This window comes from Cyprinus carpio, chromosome A3 (genome assembly GCF_018340385.1).
Source record: "Cyprinus carpio isolate SPL01 chromosome A3, ASM1834038v1, whole genome shotgun sequence".
Taxonomy (NCBI): Eukaryota; Metazoa; Chordata; class Actinopteri; order Cypriniformes; family Cyprinidae; genus Cyprinus; species Cyprinus carpio.
This window is the reverse complement of record NC_056574.1, coordinates 31,414,621-31,435,293: the sequence shown is the minus strand read 5'-3', so window position 1 is coordinate 31,435,293 and position 20,673 is coordinate 31,414,621. Positions and strand designations below refer to the sequence as shown.

At 36.6% G+C, this 20,673-nt stretch overlaps 1 protein-coding gene across 3 annotated transcripts in view; it reads left to right on the top strand.

Annotated features, from left to right (window-relative positions):
- LOC109079911 (growth arrest-specific protein 7-like) overlaps window positions 1–19,272 on the top strand; it is a 51,458-nt gene extending 32,186 nt beyond the window's left edge. For all 3 annotated transcript variants that reach the window (XM_042730206.1, XM_042730220.1, XM_042730211.1), the window contains 8 exons: window positions 5,193–5,305; window positions 6,720–6,794; window positions 7,281–7,359; window positions 10,205–10,336; window positions 11,822–11,945; window positions 15,997–16,076; window positions 16,956–17,054; window positions 18,489–19,272. In XM_042730206.1, the coding sequence (XP_042586140.1) occupies window positions 5,193–5,305; window positions 6,720–6,794; window positions 7,281–7,359; window positions 10,205–10,336; window positions 11,822–11,945; window positions 15,997–16,076; window positions 16,956–17,054; window positions 18,489–18,602 (816 nt within the window). In that variant the 3' untranslated portion in view covers window positions 18,603–19,272. The remainder of the gene's footprint in view (window positions 1–5,192; window positions 5,306–6,719; window positions 6,795–7,280; window positions 7,360–10,204; window positions 10,337–11,821; window positions 11,946–15,996; window positions 16,077–16,955; window positions 17,055–18,488) is intronic.
- The last annotated feature ends 1,401 nt before the right edge of the window (window positions 19,273–20,673 follow it).

The following is a 20,673-nucleotide window of genomic DNA, read 5'->3' as shown; positions in this document are numbered from 1 at the left end:
CGATCACGATGCGGGCACAACTGTCTCCCGCTCGGATCGAGACCATTCAGCAGACCATGAGCAAGGTCAGGCTAGGCCAGGATCGCACTGTTCGTCAGTATCAAAAGATGCTAGGTTTCATGGCTTCAGCATCCACGGTGATTCCTTTGGGGCTGTTGCACATGAGACCGTTTCAGTTGTGGCTAAAAGCCAGAGGATTTCATCCGAGAGCCAATCCTCAAAGGCGAATAAAAGTGACGCGCCGCGGGCTTCGTACACTATCTCTGTGGATCAGATCTCGGTTCCTTGCCTTGGGTCCCACTCTAGGGGCACCGTGTCGTCGCAGACTGCTAACGACAGATGCCTCCCTGTTGGGCTGGGGAGCAGTTTTGGATGGCCACCCAGCTCAAGGGGAATGGGGGGGTCGTCAGCTCGATTGGCACATCAATTGCCTCGAGCTGATGGCCGTATTTCTGGCTCTGAAATATTTCCTCCATCATTTGAGAGACTGTCATGTTCTAGTACGGGTGGACAACACAGCAACAGTCTCATATATAAATCACCAGGGGGGTCTGCGCTCACGCAATCTGAACAAGATAGCGAGGCAGATTTTTCTTTGGGCCCAGAACAAGCTCCTGTCACTCAGGGCAGTTTACATTCCGGGGCGTTTGAATGTGGGAGCGGATTTACTGTCCAGACAGACACTTCCGACAGGGGAATGGAAACTCCACCCAGAGGTAGTGGAACAGATTTGGAAAAAATTTTACGAAGCAGAGGTGGACCTCTTCGCCTCCCTTCAGACAGCGCAATGTCCCCTCTACTTCTCTCTGAGTCACCCAGCCCCCCTGGGTCTGGATGCGATGGCACACACATGGCCCAGAATGCGCCTGTATGCATTTCCTCCAGTTTCTCTGCTCCCGGGAGTCCTAGCCAGAGTTCGCCAACAAGGTTCTTGCCTCTTGCTGATAGCGCCACGTTGGCCGAACAGGGTATGGTTCTCGGAGATAATATCTCTCCTCGACGGCTCGCCTTGGGCGATTCCGGAGAGGAGGGACCTTCTGTCTCAGGCAGGGGGTACGATATTCCATCCCAGGCCCGACCTGTGGAATCTTCATGTTTGGCCCCTGAAGGGTACCAGCTGAGGAACACAGGGCTGTCGCCGGGTGTTATTGATACCATCCTTAGTGCTAGGGCTTCCTCCACCAGACGGAGTTATGCCAGTAAATGGGGTGTCTTTGACAGGTGGTGTGTGGTACACAATTTAGATCCGGTCAACTGCCATATTGCTTCAGTTCTGGACTTCATGCAAGAGAAGTTGTCAACAGGCACATGCCCTGCTACTCTTAAGGTTTATGTGGCCGCTCTTTCGGCTTGCCACGCCTTGATTGACGGGGTGCCACTCGGGAGACACCCTCTGCTCTCTCGCTTTCTTCGTGGGGCCAGACGACTGAGGCCTACAGTAAAGACCAAGATGCCTTCTTGGGACTTAGCTATAGTTCTCGAGGGTCTGGTTGAAACCCCCTTTGAACCTTTAGAGTCAGCGTCTGATAGACTTCTAACTCTAAAAATGGTTTTTCTCATGGCAATAACTTCTTTGAAGAGGATTGGGGATATGCAGGCTCTGTCTATCTCACCATCATGCTTAGACTTTGCCCCAGGGAGCGTGAGAGTGATTCTGCATCCTCATCCTGATTACCTGCCTAAGGTTCCGTTTTCGGCTTTACATCCGGTCATTCTAGAGGCCTTCTGTCCTCCGCCGTTCGCAGCGCCGGAGCAGGAGAAATCTTATAGACTGTGTCCAGTCCGTGCTCTTCAGACTTACGTCCACCGCACTGGCCAGTGGCGTAAGTCGGAGCGACTGTTCGTCTGTTATGGTGGTGGTAACAGAGGAGCAGCTGCCACCAGGCAGACCATGTCTCACTGGGTCAGGGATTCTATTGCTTTGGCTTATGAGGCGCGCGGTCAAGCTTCGCCTATAGGTCTTAGAGCTCACTCCACAAGGGGGGTCGCCTCCTCTAGTGCTTTAGCAAGGGGTGCCCCCTTACAACGGGTTTGTGATGCGGCAGGTTGGTCCTCTCCGCACACATTCATAAGATTTTATAGTTTGGATGTCCATGCTACTCCGGGCTCTCATGTCCTTGAGTCAACATCACAAGCTAATGTCTGAGGCCTTCTTGTGGTTTGGTAGCACACCTGCACAACCTTAGGGGTCCAGACATTTTCAAGCACGGCGGCGTGGGTATTCTCGTTCCCAATGCGCTGAGCAGCGCAGCATCGACTGAAGCTTTCGAAAGGGAACGTTCCCGGTTACTTAGCTGTAACCTTGTTCCCTGAGAAAGCGGAACGAGATGCTGCGCTGCATTGCCGTACTGAAATATGTCCCAGGACTGCTCTTCAGACAAAATGTCCTGTTGATACACCTGTGGCTTATCTATTTATAGCCCCGTGTTGCGGACGCGCTCCGATGACGTCATCAACCGAGGCTATATTACCACCGGGTCAATTCTATCGACGTGTTACACACATTATTCACAGCTGGTCACGAACAAGACGTTTCCCAATGCGCTGAGCAGCGCAGCATCTCGTTCCGCTTTCTCAGGGAACAAGGTTACAGCAACCGGGAACGTTCTCATCTGATGACTGACAGACAGAAGTGATGTGAGGTAAAGAGATACAGACGTCTACTAAAGAAACCATTTAATGGTTTAATGAAGAAGGAATTTGTCCACACGTTGAAATTAAAGCTCACAAAAATTTTATTTACGTTTCGACCCAAGGACGATCTATATGTTTTCTTCTTGTTTTTTTTGTTTTGTTTGTTTTTGGAGCTTTAATTTCAGTATGCAGACATATTTCTTTGTTTTTGTTTTGACATTTTTATGACAGATGGCATTTCACAGATGAATCATTTACTTAATCAGATTTTGTATATTTTTCATATATTTTTGTTTACATATAAACAAGAATTTAAGAGTAATATATGCTATTTTTTCTTACCCTGTTTTTGTTTTATTTTATTATTTTATGGATAAACCATATTTTTTGTTTTAATTGATTTTATTTCTTGTAGCTTATTAATAAAGGTTTTTTTTTGTTTGTTTGTTTGTTTTACATTGTGACTTAAATGATGCTGTTAGCATTAAGCTGTTAATATTACAGCAAAACCATCACTATATTGCTGCGAAATGTGCTCTTTTTTAATCTCAAAACATCCTCATGACAAGCAAAATTTAATTGAGACTAGAAATTAGATAAGATAACTAGAATCACTATATTGGTCCTTATACTTACTGAATGAGATACATTAGAGATGTTGAGGAGAGATGTGCTTGTGTTTTTCAAAGTCATCTGACTTTTCAAGTGGCAGACGATACACCAATTTACAATGACGGAGGGACCTGAGCCATACATAGAACCCAGAATATCATAGATACTTGACTTGGCTAATAAACAACCACCAGAACAACCTACTGTAGCAACCGCTCAGCAACATTATGACTATTTAAGATTTAAGACCGGTATATTTCCTCAAATCACCACCACTGACAGGTTTAAGAAAAGTGTAATTTGAGCCCCATACACAGACAGATGAGACAAAGAAAGTGAAAATGAGATCCGGAAGGACATTTACAGTTCATCTGAGGCAGTCTGTGTGCATTCACTGGCAAAATCTACATGACAGTGTTAGTTTAGTATCATTGAGATACTATTACAGTTTTTATAAATATTTTGAGCTAGTTATTATTTTGAATTTAAATTGAATGAGTGTTTTAGTAGTTTTGTTGTGTTTTTGTCATTCTTATTAATTATTTTTTAATATGTCTATAGTTTTAAATAAAAATGAGAAAGGTTATTTTGGAAACTAGCTTTAAAAAAGTAAGTCTTAGTTATTTTTATATTTTATTTTATTTTGTTTCAGTTAACCTTTATTTTAAGTAACAAAAATGTTTTTCGTAGTTTTTATTTGTTATTACTTTAACTAAAATTAATTTTAATTTTGGTTAAATAATTCACCCAAAAGTGAAAATTAGCTGAAAATGTACTCATCCTCAGGCCATCAAAGATGTAGATGAGTTTGTTTCTTCATCAGAACAGAAGTTTAGCATTCACTTGCTCACCAATGGATCCTCTGCAGTGAATGGGTGCCGTCAGAATGAGAGTCCAAAAGGCTGATAAAAACATCACAATAATCCACAAGTAATCCACACCACTCCAGTCCATCAGTTAATGTCTTGTGAAAGCTGCATGTCTGTAAGAAATAAATCCATCATTAAGATGTTTGTAACTTCAAAGTTAAAAACAAAGTTTTTGATTTTGATGTGAGAGGACAATAGGGGATGGACTTTTACACTGGAGGAAGCATTACGGAAGTTAAAACTGATGTCTTCATGATGGATTTGTTTCTTATAAGCATGCAGCTTTTCACTTCATGGACTGATGGACTGTTGTGTGGATTACTTGTGGATTATTGTGATGTTTTTATCAGCTGTTTGGAGTCTCATTCTGACGGCACCCATTCACTGCAGAGGATCCATTGGTGAGCAAGCGATGAAATGCTAAACTTCTCCAAATCTGATCTGATGAAGAAACAAACTCATCTAGATCTTTGATGGCCTGAAGATGAGTACATTTTCAGCTAATTTTCACTTTTATGATTCCCTATAACCCTGAAGTGACATGTAGACATATGCATGCACACAGGCAAATGATAAACAAGAGTATTTTGTTGGAAAGATTCTTCCTGGCTGTTTCTCAAGCCAAGCGTGTGAAGAGGTTGTGACACTTCTGTCATGTGTGGGATGGCACGTCAGTAGGCGTCACAACAGCAGACTCTTAAACCTCCACACACACACACACACACACACACACACACACACACACACACACACACACACACAGAAAAGCATATTTCATTAACATGCTGCACACATACACTGCATCAGGAGCCCTCACATTACATTAGTCATACCCTCAACAACCTATACAATACCCTTCACTGAAACGCACACTCACAGTTACACCCACAAGGATGTACACCCCCTCCCACGTGCTCTGATTCATGTAAACCCATGCTGTGACTCATTCACACATGTGGCCGCTCTTACACACATCTGATCATGCTCACATGTTGTTGACAGTCTGGTGCTGATGAAGTGGTAGCATGCATGACACCCCGTGTGTGTGTGTGTGTAACGTCTCTCTGTCCTCTGCAGGCCGATAAGAAGGACCCTCAGGGGGCCACGGTGTCAGGGTTCGAGGTGCTGCTGCAGAAACAGCTGAAGGGGAAGCAGATGCAGAAAGAGATGGCAGAGTTCATCAGAGAAAGGTGGGCAAGTCTCTCTCTCATAATGACACGATTCTTACATAACACCTCACTCTCTGTTGCCTTTTTGAGTGTTATGTTTTATTTTTCACACTGAAAACAATCTTTTTCTTCATCAGTTATTTTTCCAGTTAAAATATCGAAATATTCTTAAAACATATACTCACAAATATATATAAAAAAATGCATAAAGTGATTTGAACATATCTTTTCTTTGTTACTCTGACAACTTTAAGAAAACGTATTGTTATTATTATTATTATCAATTTAAGCTCATAAATAAATAGTTCACCCCAAAATGAATATTCTGTCATCATGTCGTTCCAAAGTCTTTCATTCATTATATATTTTTAATATTCTCTTATCTTTTGTCCATCTATTGAAAGTCTATGCAATCAACATTTTCAAGCTTCAAAAGATTCATAAATAGATCTTAAAAATATTCCATATGAATTGAGTGGTCTAGTCCAAGTCTTCTGGAGAGATACAATCACTTGATATGATGAACAGATTTAATTTAAGCTTTTATCCACATATTAAAATTGATAAACACACATACATAGAGCACATCAAATATGGTTAATGTAAGTTCAGATGTGCTTGTGTCACACATGCACGTTTGAGCTTATATGCTTTATTGGTGCATTCAGATCATGTCAGAAAGATTGTATTTACAAATTGAATGCACATGAACATCACCACAAAGTTGTAATTAAAAGTGGAAAACTTAATGAAAACTTAACTTAACGAGTGGAATTTTTCTGTGCTTAGGGTGTGTCATTGAGAAAACATGTTAAATGCATAGATGCAGCATCTGTATTATTGGTAAATTTGTTGAATTGAATGGATTGTTGTTGTTTTCCATTTTCAATAAAACTATTTAATTTGTATATACAAAATATCATAGTATTCTACAACGATGATAGCATATAAAGTATAATAATTCTGGTTACAGAACCTTCATAAAGTCATTACAAAAGCAAAAACACCACAGATGCACATTCTTTGTTTTGTCATTTTGTAGAAGTAGTGTTACAAAAATCTTGCTGAATTTTTTGTAGAAATGGTACATTGTCATCTTTCACCGACTGAAGTGATTGAAACGCCCCTGACATTATATTTACAGCTTCTTATAGCTTGATCAATGTTTACATGTGAATAAATGCCTATAAGTTTACTTTTTCTTACCCTAAAATTTATTTTCAACTTTACGCCAGAAACAAGAAGAGATGTGTGCAACAAGAAAAACAATTATTTGTCAATGGATTAGGAAAATTTAGGTTCTAAATACAAGCCTAAATATGTTATGCAATTTTGCTGCTCATGTAAACTTGTATCTTGTATCAAGATTTTTAACTTTAGTATCAAAATGTGGTTATTGTTTTTTTTTTTTTTTTTTGAATGCCTGATGTTTCAGGATAAAAATCGAAGAGGAATATGCCAAGAACCTTTCTAAACTCTCCATGTTCCCAATGGCAGCACAAGAGGAAGGGTATGTTACAAAGATGACTTTTTAACCAGTATTAAAGGAGTTTGTATTCTGGACACCTGTTAGCTGCTTTTCCTTCACTGTTTTAAACTCTAACCAAAAAATTGGAATGAAAATATTTCAATATATTTCAATATTTTTTAAATATATTGATCAAAAATAAATTAACACAGGCCTTATACATGTTTAATTGTATTGAATATGCACTTTTGGTGTACTGCAAATCTTAAAAGTATATATTTCAAAATATGCAGATAATACATTTATTAACGGAATAAAAGGCCATGTTAGTGTACTTAAAGAGAGACACTTTCATGCCTGTTTAACACACACTTTTAAAAAGTGCACTGTGTAATAATGTCAAATTAAATGTTTTCTTTTAATGTACATTATAATCTTTAACCTTTTGTTATACTTTAAAGAAGTACATTATTTTTAAGAGTAAACTGGTAGCTTTAACCATCTATCCTGGGCTCGGGTTTGATTTAGGACTCTTGGAGAAGCTTGGGCCCAACTTAAGAAGAGTCTAGCTGATGAAGCCGAGGTCCATCTCAAGTTCTCCTCAAAGGTGGGCAGTTCTCAGTTCTCTGTAATGACATTTCTCAATATACAGTAGGTAGGGATATGCCAGTATCAAATTTCCATGTTGCGATTAATTGCTAATGCTTTTATCACAGTATACGGTATTATCATGATATTGAAATTTAGTTTGAAAAAAGTGGTCATAATACAGTATTACATGTTTAATAACTTTTTTTCTAATAACTAAAAGAACTGAGCATTTAAATACATTAAAGCAATACAGAAAAATATATAAAGTTAAAAGTTTTACACAGATTAAAGTGCAAAAGAACTATAAAGATCAATAGGTATCACTTTACAATAAGACCTCATTAGTTAACCTTAGTTATACTACGGGGCCGAATCTGGTGCTTGAATCTGATTGGCTGACGAACGTTCTGAGGTGTGCAATTATTTTCTGGAAAACACATGGCGAACGTAGTTCCAGGCAGCTCTCTTGACCGCATTACAGTTACATATCACTTTGCATAGTAAAACTGTAATAATGGAAATTATAGGACTAAAAAAACAACAACATGACAGGCGATTTTCTGAAAGTAAATACACATCACATTTCTCACTAACGAGGTAATAACAGCGCTGTTTAGAGACGCTGCTGCAGAACACTGTTGAGGGATGCACAGAAGTAGCCTAATTCACACAAGCTCTCTCTCTCTCTTTCTCTCTGTGACTCCGTCTCTCTCGCTCTCTTTCTAATAACTTCATTAATAACTGCATTAGAATGCTATCAATGGCTCAAGCCTCCATTACCAGCTTTAAAATGATGTTTTGGAACCAGCAAAAGAGGCGTTGGATGAGATGCGGGAGAAATAATCCTACTTAGTACAAAAACCGGACGAATCCCATTAAATATATCATCTGATCGATGTCTTGAGGTGTGGTAACCATAGTATAAGTGGAATAATTGACTCCCGTCCGTTGAATTATTAGGAAAATAATGCACACCCGAGGTACTTCGTATCGTGGCTGCATCACCACCTTGGGTGTGCATTATTTTTCTAATAATTCAACGGCCCGTCGTCAATTATTGACACATTAAAATTAACGCATTAACATTCACATTGAGCAATAGCTACATTTGCTACAAAAGTTATTAATCTTTGTTTAAAAAATACAAGTCTTAGTTCATGTTAGCTCATTAAATAACACAGTTGCAACTTTCGATTTTAACAATGTGTTATTAAATATTGGAATAACTAAGATTAATGAATCTTCATTGGCAGTTTATGTTAACTAATGTTAACTAATGAATCCCTAATGTAAAGTGTGACCGAACAATAAAGAATCAAAACACTTTCAAACAATATCTAGGGCATGTTGCAGTCCAGATTAAAATGTAAAAAAAGTTTGAAAATAAATAGCCTATTAAGTCTAAATATTTACGTATTTGGCGCTGTGATGAACACCATAGCAAATCCACAAATCTGAATGGCTATTTAAATCTATTTAAATAGTTTCAGAAAGTAGCGCAGCTGCTTTATTTATGGGGTTTTTCAGGGTAACAATTGCATTTTCTGCTGTTTAGCGCCATCTGCTGTCAGAGAGCAAATGTGCTTTCATTCAGCGCGTCTCTCACGTGTTCCTCCATGTGCTTCTCGTGCTTGCTTGTTTACATCAGAGTTCACGCGCATCTTTCACGCAGCATACAGCTGTGATGTGCATTTTGACCAGTTGATGGGTAAAGTATTCTCAAAATGCATTCCAAATTCTGAACAATCTGTAATATATAATTATTCACGGTATTTAGAAGTGCCTATTCATTGCATGTCTAACTGTAGGTGATATAAGATCCAGCTGAGAAACAGGCGGTTCGAGCTCATGCATTGTCAGGGAAGATGAAGTATCTGGCCTTTATTTCTTTTCTGTGCTGTATTGAATAGCTTCCCCTCAGAGATGTTATTAACTGCCTGTATGTAATGAGCTACACGGCTTTCTTCAGTCTGCTGTGATATGTCTATTTCCACCGCTGTGCTTCCCCGTGTTCACACTAGCGTGCTCCATTTAGCGCCAGTGTGGGTGATTAATCGCAGAAAGATGGAGCTGATTCTGGAGATTTATTCCCTCAGATCACGTATGATTAACGAAGACAGCAAAACAAAAAAGCCTTTCTTTTAAAGGGATACTCCACCCCAAAATGAAATTTTTGTCATTATTAACCCCATGTCGTTCCAAACATTGTTCAAAGACAAACTTTGTTCGTCTTTGGAACACAATTTAAGATATTTTGGATGAAAATCGGGAGGCTTGAGACTGTCCCATAGACTGACAAATAAATAACAGTGTCAAAGTCCAGAAAAGTATGAAAAGCATTGTCAGAAAACTCCATTTGCCATCAGTGATTCAACCGTAAGGTTATGAAGCAACGAGAATACTTTTTGTACACGAAGAAAACAAAAATAACAACTTTATTCAACAATTCATCTTCTCTGTCTCTCCAAATCTCTCCAAATCGTTAAATCACTTATGGCAGATTTACTATTCTAATGATGCTTTTCATACTTTTCTGGTCCTTGACAGTGTATTTTACTTGGAAGTCTATGGGACAGTCACAAGCCTCCCGGTTTTCATCCAAAATATCTTAAATTCTGTTCCGAACATGGGGGTAAGTGATTAATGACAAAATTTTCATTTTGGGGTAGAGTATTCCTTTAAGGAACAACATCATCATTACTGAAGCAAAAACTCGATCCAAATACTGTATGCACTGAAAAGCAGTAAGAGTCTTCTCAGAGAACCCACACACCTCACAAGTTCATTTCAGATGTTGTTCAGTGTTCATGCCCAGATATGCCATGCAGCTGTGTTTCTGATGCAGAGGATTTTATCTCCAGCTCCAGAGTGAAGTCGAGAAGCCTTTACTGACCTTCAGAGGAGACAACTTTAAAAAAGACATGAAGAAATACGACCACCACATCGCTGACCTGAGGAAGCAGCAGGTCAGCCGTTATGCTGCTGTGGAGAAGGTACAAACATAGTGAATGTTTTGTTTAAACCCTTGTGAAAAATAAGTGCGCTTCATTGTACTAAAATCTTTGAAGTGTATTAAAAAAAAAAATTACTTGCATATAATATAAAAGAAATAAAAGTCCACTCAAGTGTTCTGTAAATAAAGAGAGCATGCTTTCATGAAACACTTAAGTAAATTTTTAAAAAGTGCACTTTGTAATAACGTCAAATTAAAAGTTTTAATTTAAAATGCATTTTAAATCATTATGTTATAATACATTTTTGTCATGCTTTACAGAAGTAAACATATTTTGATACATTGACTAAAGCACATGCAAAGTACTTGGTTATAATTTTAACTGTATTGTGTTATTTGATATTACATATAAAGTTAATGTATTTTAAATATACTAATTGCAACTTCATCTTTAGAAACTGGTGATTACAAATATATTTACATTACAATAGAAATGACATTAAAGCATATTTCAATTTACTGTACAATTCAAATGCTTGTCAGTATTTTCATCAGTACATTTTAACCATATTTCAAAGACAGTAGAAGTACAGTAATTATGACATTTTATATAAAGATTATGTAAGTCCTAATAAGGTGGGTCAAAAAAAACTCTTAAGTTCAACTAATTGCATTTACTATGAATGTAAACTATAATACATTTTCTTTTAATTGCAATAATTACGTCAGAAAACATTACATTCAGTTTGCTCTTCAGTTTATTCTGTTAAAGTATATTATTTCTGTAATAAGTGCTCTTTTTGAAATTATGCTCAAGTGTACTTCTTTTCCACAAGGGAACTTTGAGTGCATACTGATTTTGTCAAGCATATTTAATTACACTTTCTTTTCAAGTCTGTGTTTTTTTGGTATAAATGGCTCTAAAATGTTTCCCAGAAGCTATTTTGTCGACATGTCTGTTCAAATTTTTGCGTGGACAGCAGATGGCTGGATAAGAAATGAGAGCATATCAGAATGATGCCTTGAGTGATTCACTTTGTGTTCATGGACCCCAGGGCGCATATCCATCAATCATTTCCAATGAGAAGTGGCCATTTCCAGCAACATGAGCAACAGTGCCTATAAGCAATACAACGAAGTTGAGTCGAAACAGTTTAACTGCCTCGCAATGCAGCATTTATCAATGATTGCAAACTGTGAAGCTCACATGATTCATTGCTTTATATGATTGTATGCAACAGAGTGGAAACATCTATTAACAAGAGTAGTTGCTCCAGCTACTACTTGGTAGAAAATTACAGAATCACACAAATCTGGGTTTTAGACTGTCTGAATTTAGTGTTGAAAAAATTGCAAATCCAATAGGAAATGAAAAGAAAATCTCAACTTTTGGTTTGACTTTTTGTTGATGGTTAACATAGTTTTCTGAAGGTTAGGCACCTAAAAAAAATTGTTATGGATATTTTGTACCCTATTTAATCTAAAGATGAGTCTTTACATTGCTTGTTTGTGTTGTGTTTTGCAGGCACGGAAGGCTCTAGCAGACAGACAGAAGGATCTTGAGGTGAAAACACAGCAGCTTGAGATCAAATTGAGCAACAAAACAGAGGAGGATATTAAAAAAGCCAGACGGAAATCCACACAAGCAGGTCAGAGCATCAGCACAAAAGCAGTTCATTCAGCCTGAGCTAGTATGGTGTCACTACACACAATAAACCTGAGGACACTTTCCTTTCATAAAAGATGTTACTAAACCCATTGTGTTTTGAAATTAAGAGGAGTTACGATGTTAGTTCAAATTTTCAGGGGTGATATTTTGGCTCTATAGTGGATGGGAAGGGTTTCAGTGAATAATGGCTTAAATGTCAGTCTGGTCCTCATGCAAAGATATGTATGGCTTCAGAGGACTTCAAATATAGCACACTTGGAGCCTGACAACCTGTAGTTGCAAAATGTTTTCATTTAATGGAAAAGAGCAGCTTGGTCATTCTGCTAAACATCTTCTTTTGTGTTTTGCGGAAGTCGTATGGGTTTGAAATGACATGAGATTAGGTTTTGACAGAATGTTTACTATGTTCACTCTTCCTTTAACCCCACTAGTTTGTATATGTGTTTTATGATTGTAGAATATGTGATTCTGTCTCATATAGTATAATACATGTAGAATTCATACACGAAAAAGAAAAAATGCATTTATTTTATTCAGACACCCAAACAGAGCAAAAATATACAAATTGGTGTAAATGCTGATATTTATGTTCAAAAAGTTGAATTCCTTATAGCTTATAATACATAAATCAATGAGATCTTTATGTGAGTATAACTGACTGCTTACATAAAATGCATATAAATTTCAGTTGCCACTGTATCGCATAATAATATGTACAGAGGATATTTAAATGCTTAGTTTTATGATCAAAGCTTTGTAGTCTTTAGTCATGTAAAGCAATATAATACATTGATGAATGAGTGATGTACAAATAAATGTTTCTCAAAAGCCTGATGTATCATATTTGATACTCAGCTTTAACACATCTTTCTAAAAAAACTAATAATTATTATTTATGGATAATCAAGTAAATCAGTTGCTTCAGTCCGGTAAGTGTTCATATTGAAATATTAATAACAATCTATCAAATATGATTGAGTAGGCTTTGTAGGGTAAAGAAGTTCAATAAAAAGCTCTGGCTGTGTGCAGTTATACTCCAACTATCAGAATCCTCAAGTCACAGTCAGTTTGCCAGCTGTCATAACACTGTAGCAGACTGCACTGGCAGACAAACTCCTGGCTGCTCCATTGCTCAATAGGATTGACTTCCTCCATAGTCTTTCAGCCATTCTCTTCCACTCAGGATGGATTGCAAATATAACAAACCCTCCATAATCTGGCATCAGTCCTTTTTGTGTTGAGTAAGGAGATTTCTTTGAGGTGGAATCTTGCGGGGAGCGCCTTTGTTGTAGCGTGCGGAGACTGTGGAGATAAGACTGTGTTTCTAAGCGAGGGGAGAGAGGCATGACAAAAAGGATGGGAGAGAACAGTGCAGGGGATGGAAGAGGACTTTGGCTCAATCCCAGGAGTCCGTGTTTAAGAGAAGCCAGGCTGCATTGGTTCCAGACAGAGTTGGGAAAGGCATGGAGTAATGATTTATTTTTGCAGTTGGAAAATGGGCCTTGTGGGAGCTAATGATCAGCATGCCAAGCCTCTTATTGCCTTGAACTCCTACTATCAATGCCGGACTTGTCCTGAGCTGGACACACATCCCTAATGCAGGAAGACCTGGCAGCCCTGAGGTTCACACAGTAGGATGCGTCACAGGGGACAATTCACTCCACCTTCAACCTGTTGGCTTGAGTGACTGGTGCATTATTGAGGACCCTAATGGTGTCTTATTCAGTGCTTAAAGACTGACTCCAGCAGCACAGAGAACCAAATGACCATGACAGACTCATGCACAGCTACAATACTGAGTGGATTAGACTAAACAGCGCTGTGAGACAAGTTCCTGCTTCACTATTCAATTTCTGAAACTGCAACTTCAATGTGATGTGCATAACAATGCACTCACGTCAAAGTAACAGGAAGTACCACTATATAAACATGTTTTGTACTTGAGAGGTTTGTACATGGTATTTTTCATTATTTTAGAGTTAGGGTTAGGTATTCCAAGCACTAAGTATCTTTAATGCTGATTAATGGTCACATGACATGCAGATAAACAAATAAAATGTCATCTTTTTTTTCTGATAATACAAAGGGTGACAAGTGGCTTGCAATCACAAGAGGCTGCTTTGAGAAATATTATTTATTGATTGATTTATACATAAAAAAAAAAAAATACAAAAAAAGAAGAAGAGTTTTTAGGCATGTCAGAGATTAATTAATTTTTATGTATTCATTAAATGTTAACACAAAAAATTGACAGATTTGCTAGTTTTATATTTTTTATTATTGTTATTATTATTACAGTATTATAATTTTTTCCACAGTAAGGAGAGAAAAAAAGTTCTCATTAAAGAATTAGTAATATTTATAAATAAATTATAACTTTCAATGCAATTTCCCACCATTGTCAGACTTATCTTGCTCCTTGAGGTTTGTAAAATGTATACAAATAAGTAGCAGGTAACAAAAAATTTCAACTAATGTCAAAATAAATATTTTCCAGAATTTTGAATAATTTGTTTTGGGTGCAGTACAGTTACAATATACATTCAAGGCATTCATTTTATTTTGCAAACAACGTTTTAATATCACACTTGCATGAATTTGTAACACTTTAGTTTAGGGGGCAATTCTTACTATTGACTATTTGCTTATTAGCATGCATATTACTTGCATATTGGCTGTTTATTAGTACTTATAAAGCACATATTAATGCCTTATTCTGCATGACCATATTTTAGATCCATTAATCCTACCCCATACCTAAACTTAACAACTACCTAACTAACTATTAATAAGCAGCAAACTAGCAGTTTATTGAGGCAAAAGACATAGTTAATAATTATTTAACAATGAGAATTGGTCCCCAAACTAAAGTGTGACAGAATTTGTAAATTGTCTCACACTGTATAAATGGGGCTTTATACTTGAAAATGTGTTATAGATTTTAGGAAGGGTGTCTTAAGGAGATTATTATATTTAGAGGTCTTACCTAAGACTGAGGAACCTGCTAAAGACCAGAATATTATAGAGATTTATTATTATTATTATTATTATTATTATTTCAACCAGTAAACAACATTGACCACCCAGAACACATCAGCAATGTATATGCAAAGCAACACGCTGACAGCCAGCTAAAACACAATAGCACAAATTTAAAAAGGCGATGTAAAAGTCTAGTTTATATTATTGAATGGATTTGTTATTGCTATAATAATGATGCTGTAAGATATCAGTGTCAAATGGTGTTTTAGATTGAGTCAACTTTGATTTTTTTTGTTTGCAGTGATCTTTTCCAGTGCTTGACTGCAGGAGATTGTTTTTAATTATGCCACTGCCAAGAGCTTTACAGGGTTTTCCTCTGCAGCTGAGCTCAGTAGAAAAGCCCTGTATGATGTTATCTGTGTCTCTCTCTTTCTCAAACTCCCACGCGCTGAGCAAGTCTCAGGTCCCACTATAAATCAACGGCCAAACATTAAGCACAACATAAACGCCGTTTTCCTTCAGGAATCATGACGACTCAAATCACTAATGCAGATGTCTTTAAAACCTGGAGCTCATTTACATATAGATGGAGCGATCTGTTTCTTTTTTCTTCCAAGATGTCGATATTCTTTCTCTCTCATACGTCTGCCTCCTTTTGCCTCGGTTTAGCTTTAATTATGCATGTAATTGTAAAACCCAGTAGTTCTGTTTGGAAACAGCTTTTCCTGGTAAACAGCTTGAGTTTAAATGATACCTGTGATTATCGTGTTACAGAAGGGAATACAAATACTAATAAATGAGTATACAATACTAATTTTTCTTATGTATTTTCTCATATATTTTGCATATGTTTATTAGTTTGAAATGCTTAAGACATGAAGTTTAAGATTAAATCAAATGCTTTAGAAATCCAAGTTTTGTCTTGTTACATTGGAAGTCCCCCCCCCCCCGCTTGTTTTAACCATGAACCACACAAATGTTTTTTTTTTTTTTTTTTGTAACTGCATCTATGATTATAATGACTCTCTCTCTCTGTTTTATCTGAATAGGTGATGATTTGATGCGTTGTGTGGACCTTTACAATCAGGCTCAGTCAAAGTGGTTTGAGGAGATGGTCACCACAAGCCTGGTAATTGTTTCTATTAATTTATAACTCTATTCTCCTTGTGCAAAATGACACTTCATGCATATTTATGATTTCTGAATATCCTTAATGATTCTTCTTTATGAGGCTCATTTATCATTTGGATTAATAAGTTATCCATAAGAGACCTTTTATGTTATTCATCTTTTAATCATGGTCGTAATGCGCGAATTTGAATTAGTAATAAATAATAATAGTGATAAATAAAACTATAATTACAAGCTCTGTATTTCCCCACTTTATTTTCTTTATAGAATCTGAATTCTTTAATAAAGAGTTGTAAGCATGAACTAAACCAACCAGCTTTGAAATGATTCATCACAGATTTTGATTTAAATTTGTTTTAAAAAAAATAAATAAATAAAATAAAAACATTTAATTCTTTGATTAGGCAATGAACTACACATTCCATGAAGCACTGCAAATGCCATAATCCAGTGATAAATATAAAACTATTGACTGATAAGAATTTATTGTAAGTATAAACCAATGTATATTTAAGTTTTTTTATTTACTGAAAATATTCCAATTTGTACTAAAAAATTAAACATGGAGAGAGCATATGGGTTGCTGCTAACCACAGTTTCCCCGATTGGTGAAGCTCTCTTAAGGATTATGGGTAGTGTTGTTCTTTACCAGGAATTTAGAAATGTAATGCAACATTCTAAAGTTGAAATGAAATATTGTGGCTTCTGTATCATATATCATTGCTCTGTGCTCAAGTCTGTCTTGAAAGGTTTATACATGATTATGAATAATGAATTTCACCATGAAGAAAATAAATTAGATTTTTGTCAGAGCCATCAGCTAATAGTGATATAGACTGATCCTAGATCAGTGATTGTCTGTGTTTGCGCTCTGAAGGAGTTGGAGAGGCTGGAGGTGGAGCGGGTGGAGACGATACAGCAGCTTCTGCGTCAGTACACCACACTGCGGCATGAGACGGACATGTTCAACCAAAGTGTGAGTAACAGTAGTGTGTTCCAGCCGAGCCCAGTTTCATAACTCAACTTTGCTTCACATTCAGATATTATCTGCAGCTATCTGTACTGCATTAGAATTTCATTAAAGCGGTTTTCAAATTATCTTTCATATGATCTAAGAATCTCAATACATGAGATTTATCATGTGTTCTGTTCTCAGTGCAAATAAATGCTGCACAAGCTTTTCTCAGAAATAATTTCACTTTTCTGAGACATTGTGCTCAGTGACTGAATCAGCTGGTGTTTTGGTGATTTTAATGTATGTATGAAATCAGGGTGTCCTAGCAGAGGAACCGCAGGTGTAGAGAATCACTTTAACTGTCAACATCATCTACTAATGTTTTGACATCCAGAAAGTGTACAGATGTTTCTCCATCTTATGCCATATCCATATCAATCTGTCCACATAAATAAGTTTTGGCCTTTTGACCACACTGAAGACGTTCTCAAATGAATACATTTGAAAAGGCTGTTTTCACATTGTAAAAATTAACTCACCCTCAAATTTTCATTTCTGGATGAACATTTGCAGATGTTTCAGTGTGGACAAGCAGCTTTTGAAAAGCACTTAAAACAGTAGTGTGGCCTTGTTTTAGACAGATTATATTTTGTTAAAAGTGTGCTTGTGGTATTTTTAAAATACAAATTTCACTGTAAAAAAAAAAGGGTTGTAAACAAAAAAGTTTACTGTACTGTAGTATGTTTACAAGAAAATACTATTTCAGTCCTTGGTTCTATTATTTCATCATTTATGTTCAATGTGCTACTTGTCATAATTACTTGGTATTTACTGTAAAAATTGTGAAATATACTAGCAATTTCTGCGTTAAAATTGGTAAACCAATTTTTTTTTTGATATTTTGTTATATAAAGCAAATATGTCTGAATACTTTTTTGTTTGAAAGATTAAAAGTAAAAAAATAAATAAATAACTCAATAAATTAAAATAAAAGTAAAAAATAATTGGAAACAGTTGTTATAGTGTATAAGCAAATCTCAGCAAATAACTCTTGTAATGTAAATTCAAATGCTTCCATTCCTCTATATCTGTGCTTGTTAAGATAATCTTAAGATAATGTGTGGGTTTTGGTTATCATGTTAAAAGACACATTAAAAATCCACACAGCTCGTGTTTCAGGGTGTAAACACCTGCTCCAGAGGCCTTGGGGTGTGCTAGTGAAAGCTGCTGTCTTCACAGGAGACTAGCTGCCAGTGCTCGCAACTTCACAGAGTAACACTTACCATCAGTCTGAGTATGTTTAGCAGATGGATCTCAAACAGGTCCTCAGCCTTAATGGAAATAGACAAGAATAAAATAGCTTACTGACCCCAGACTTTTGAATGGTAGTGTATACAGTATTTTAGCAGTGTGGTGGTGGCAAAAATCTTAGACCTTTTCTGATTTGTTTCTTAGACGTTGGAGCCGGTGGACCAGCTTCTGCAGAGTGTGGATCCTGCCAAAGACAGAGAGCTCTGGGTGAAGGAACACAAGACGGGGGATCTGAGACCTGTGGACATGGACATCTAGACAAAACACACACACATAATACTATATGAATCTACCTGCATGCCTGTCTACCTGAGTACTTCAACCTCTCAGCCAAAGCCATACAGGTACCACCCCTTCAGTGGATTTCCACTGAAAATATTAGATAATTACAAAATTAAACAAAGCTTTATAGAAGATTTTTCTTAATGTCATGTGGAATGAGTGGCGGGAAAGGACAGCAGCACAGCAGACGCATTATGATAGAATAGCCATCCATATAATCCTGCATGTCCTTTAAATAATATGCTACTAAAGACTTCTCGGTATGTAAGTTACAATAACATGATTCAAGTAGTCAAGGCACCATTGATATAGATCTGAACAAATACTGTACAGTAAAACACCTCTTTGTTTATTTGCCACAGTGGATGCCTGTTAAACAAACTTCATCCAATCATTTTTTATTTTTTTTTTGGCATTGAAATACACAGTTAGTTTGAAGATATTTAATAGTTGCCTGGACTAAAGCGTGAGTCAAATGTTTGAACACATGTAAATGGACAGCTTCAGGATGCCATATAGGTGTTCAAAAACCTCAAAATGATTAATCCTTAACAGAAATAACCAGCATCAAGGTTATGGGGTGGGGGTGGAGAGAGTTAAAGCATATCATCGTTTAGTAGTTATATTGTTAAATCTGTATTATATTTAAAAAAAAAAAAAAAAAAAAAAAAGTTTTGTTGTTTTTTTGCAAGGAGTGATGTGGTGGGTTTTTTTTGATGCTGTATTTTGTTAAACTCCACATTAACTGCTGGTGAATCTACAGCCTTCCTCATGAGACAAGGGTCAGGTTGCATTGGTTAAGTATGGAATTTATATATTTTCATATTTTTGCAGATTTATTTTAAAGAAAAGCATGTTTTGTCTAAATGTAGGACTAGTTGTGTATGGTTAATGGATTTGTAAGTCGAGTGGTGCTGGTTAGTCCATTGATTGTGTTCATGGAAGATGTGTCAACTAGCCAGGACTCGATAGCAAAGTCATATAATTTTTCCCAGTTGAAGCCAAGAAATCCCCTTATGCAACCAGATTTACTCTGTTGGCATCTAAATTTCTTCTTAATGGTGAAATTATATGGTTCGGCTGTAGAATCCGGGTGTCAATTAAAGGTGGATCAGATGTGAATTCTAATGATTTGTGTTATAATGTACACCTTTTAGTGCCTAAAGGTTAATTGCCTTGGAATGTTCACAGTCTATTGTGTTAAGTGTTTGTACATAATTGTAAATATGTGCCTGGCCTTTTTTTTTTGTCTGTATTTGTTGTCAGTCTCATCCAACATCATGCTCACCTCTCTGTAGTCTTTGTCTTATGTTTTAAAAGATATGTAAACATTTGACTGGATGCAACAGTTTTCTGCTGAATGCACATTGTCATAGGCAGCTAATCATCACACTGTTCGAATCACACAGCTCTAATAATGAAAGATAGATGAAACATTGCAATTTTCAAACTTTATACAGTAATACTGAGATAATTTGATATATTTAAAAAGCACAGGAAGTCAAAGCACACTTTGGGAAATGAAAATATCTGTGCTTTCATTCAAATTACTGTCAGATTTGTATTTATTTTTACTATCGGTCAATATGGGATGAAAAACATTAGTGGTAAGAGTTCAACTCATGCAACTCATGCACACCAGAAATACATAATTTGGATCATAAATGCTCAGCTGAGAACATTGTAAAATGCACATTAATATGTCCTATAATGTGAAAGTAAATCTAAAATTTCTAAGTAAAAATGCTGTACCATGAAAGGTAACGCATTCAGGTTATTATTTACTTTATCATTTGGAAGTTACTAACAGTCACTCTCTCTTCACCTACTGTAACATGGGGTATGACTGGTTTACATTTGCTGTTTAGCATGTAACATGTTTTACTGTACTGCATTGCCCAAGCTATTCTAGAACTACATGTTGCAGAAGTTGTATTGAAACTTGATGTCAATGGTGTGCATTATGTGTATTCTGAAGAACCGTTCAGTTGAATGTCTGTGTTCCAAACTAGATCTTTTATATAAGTATAATATTGTAAATGTTGAT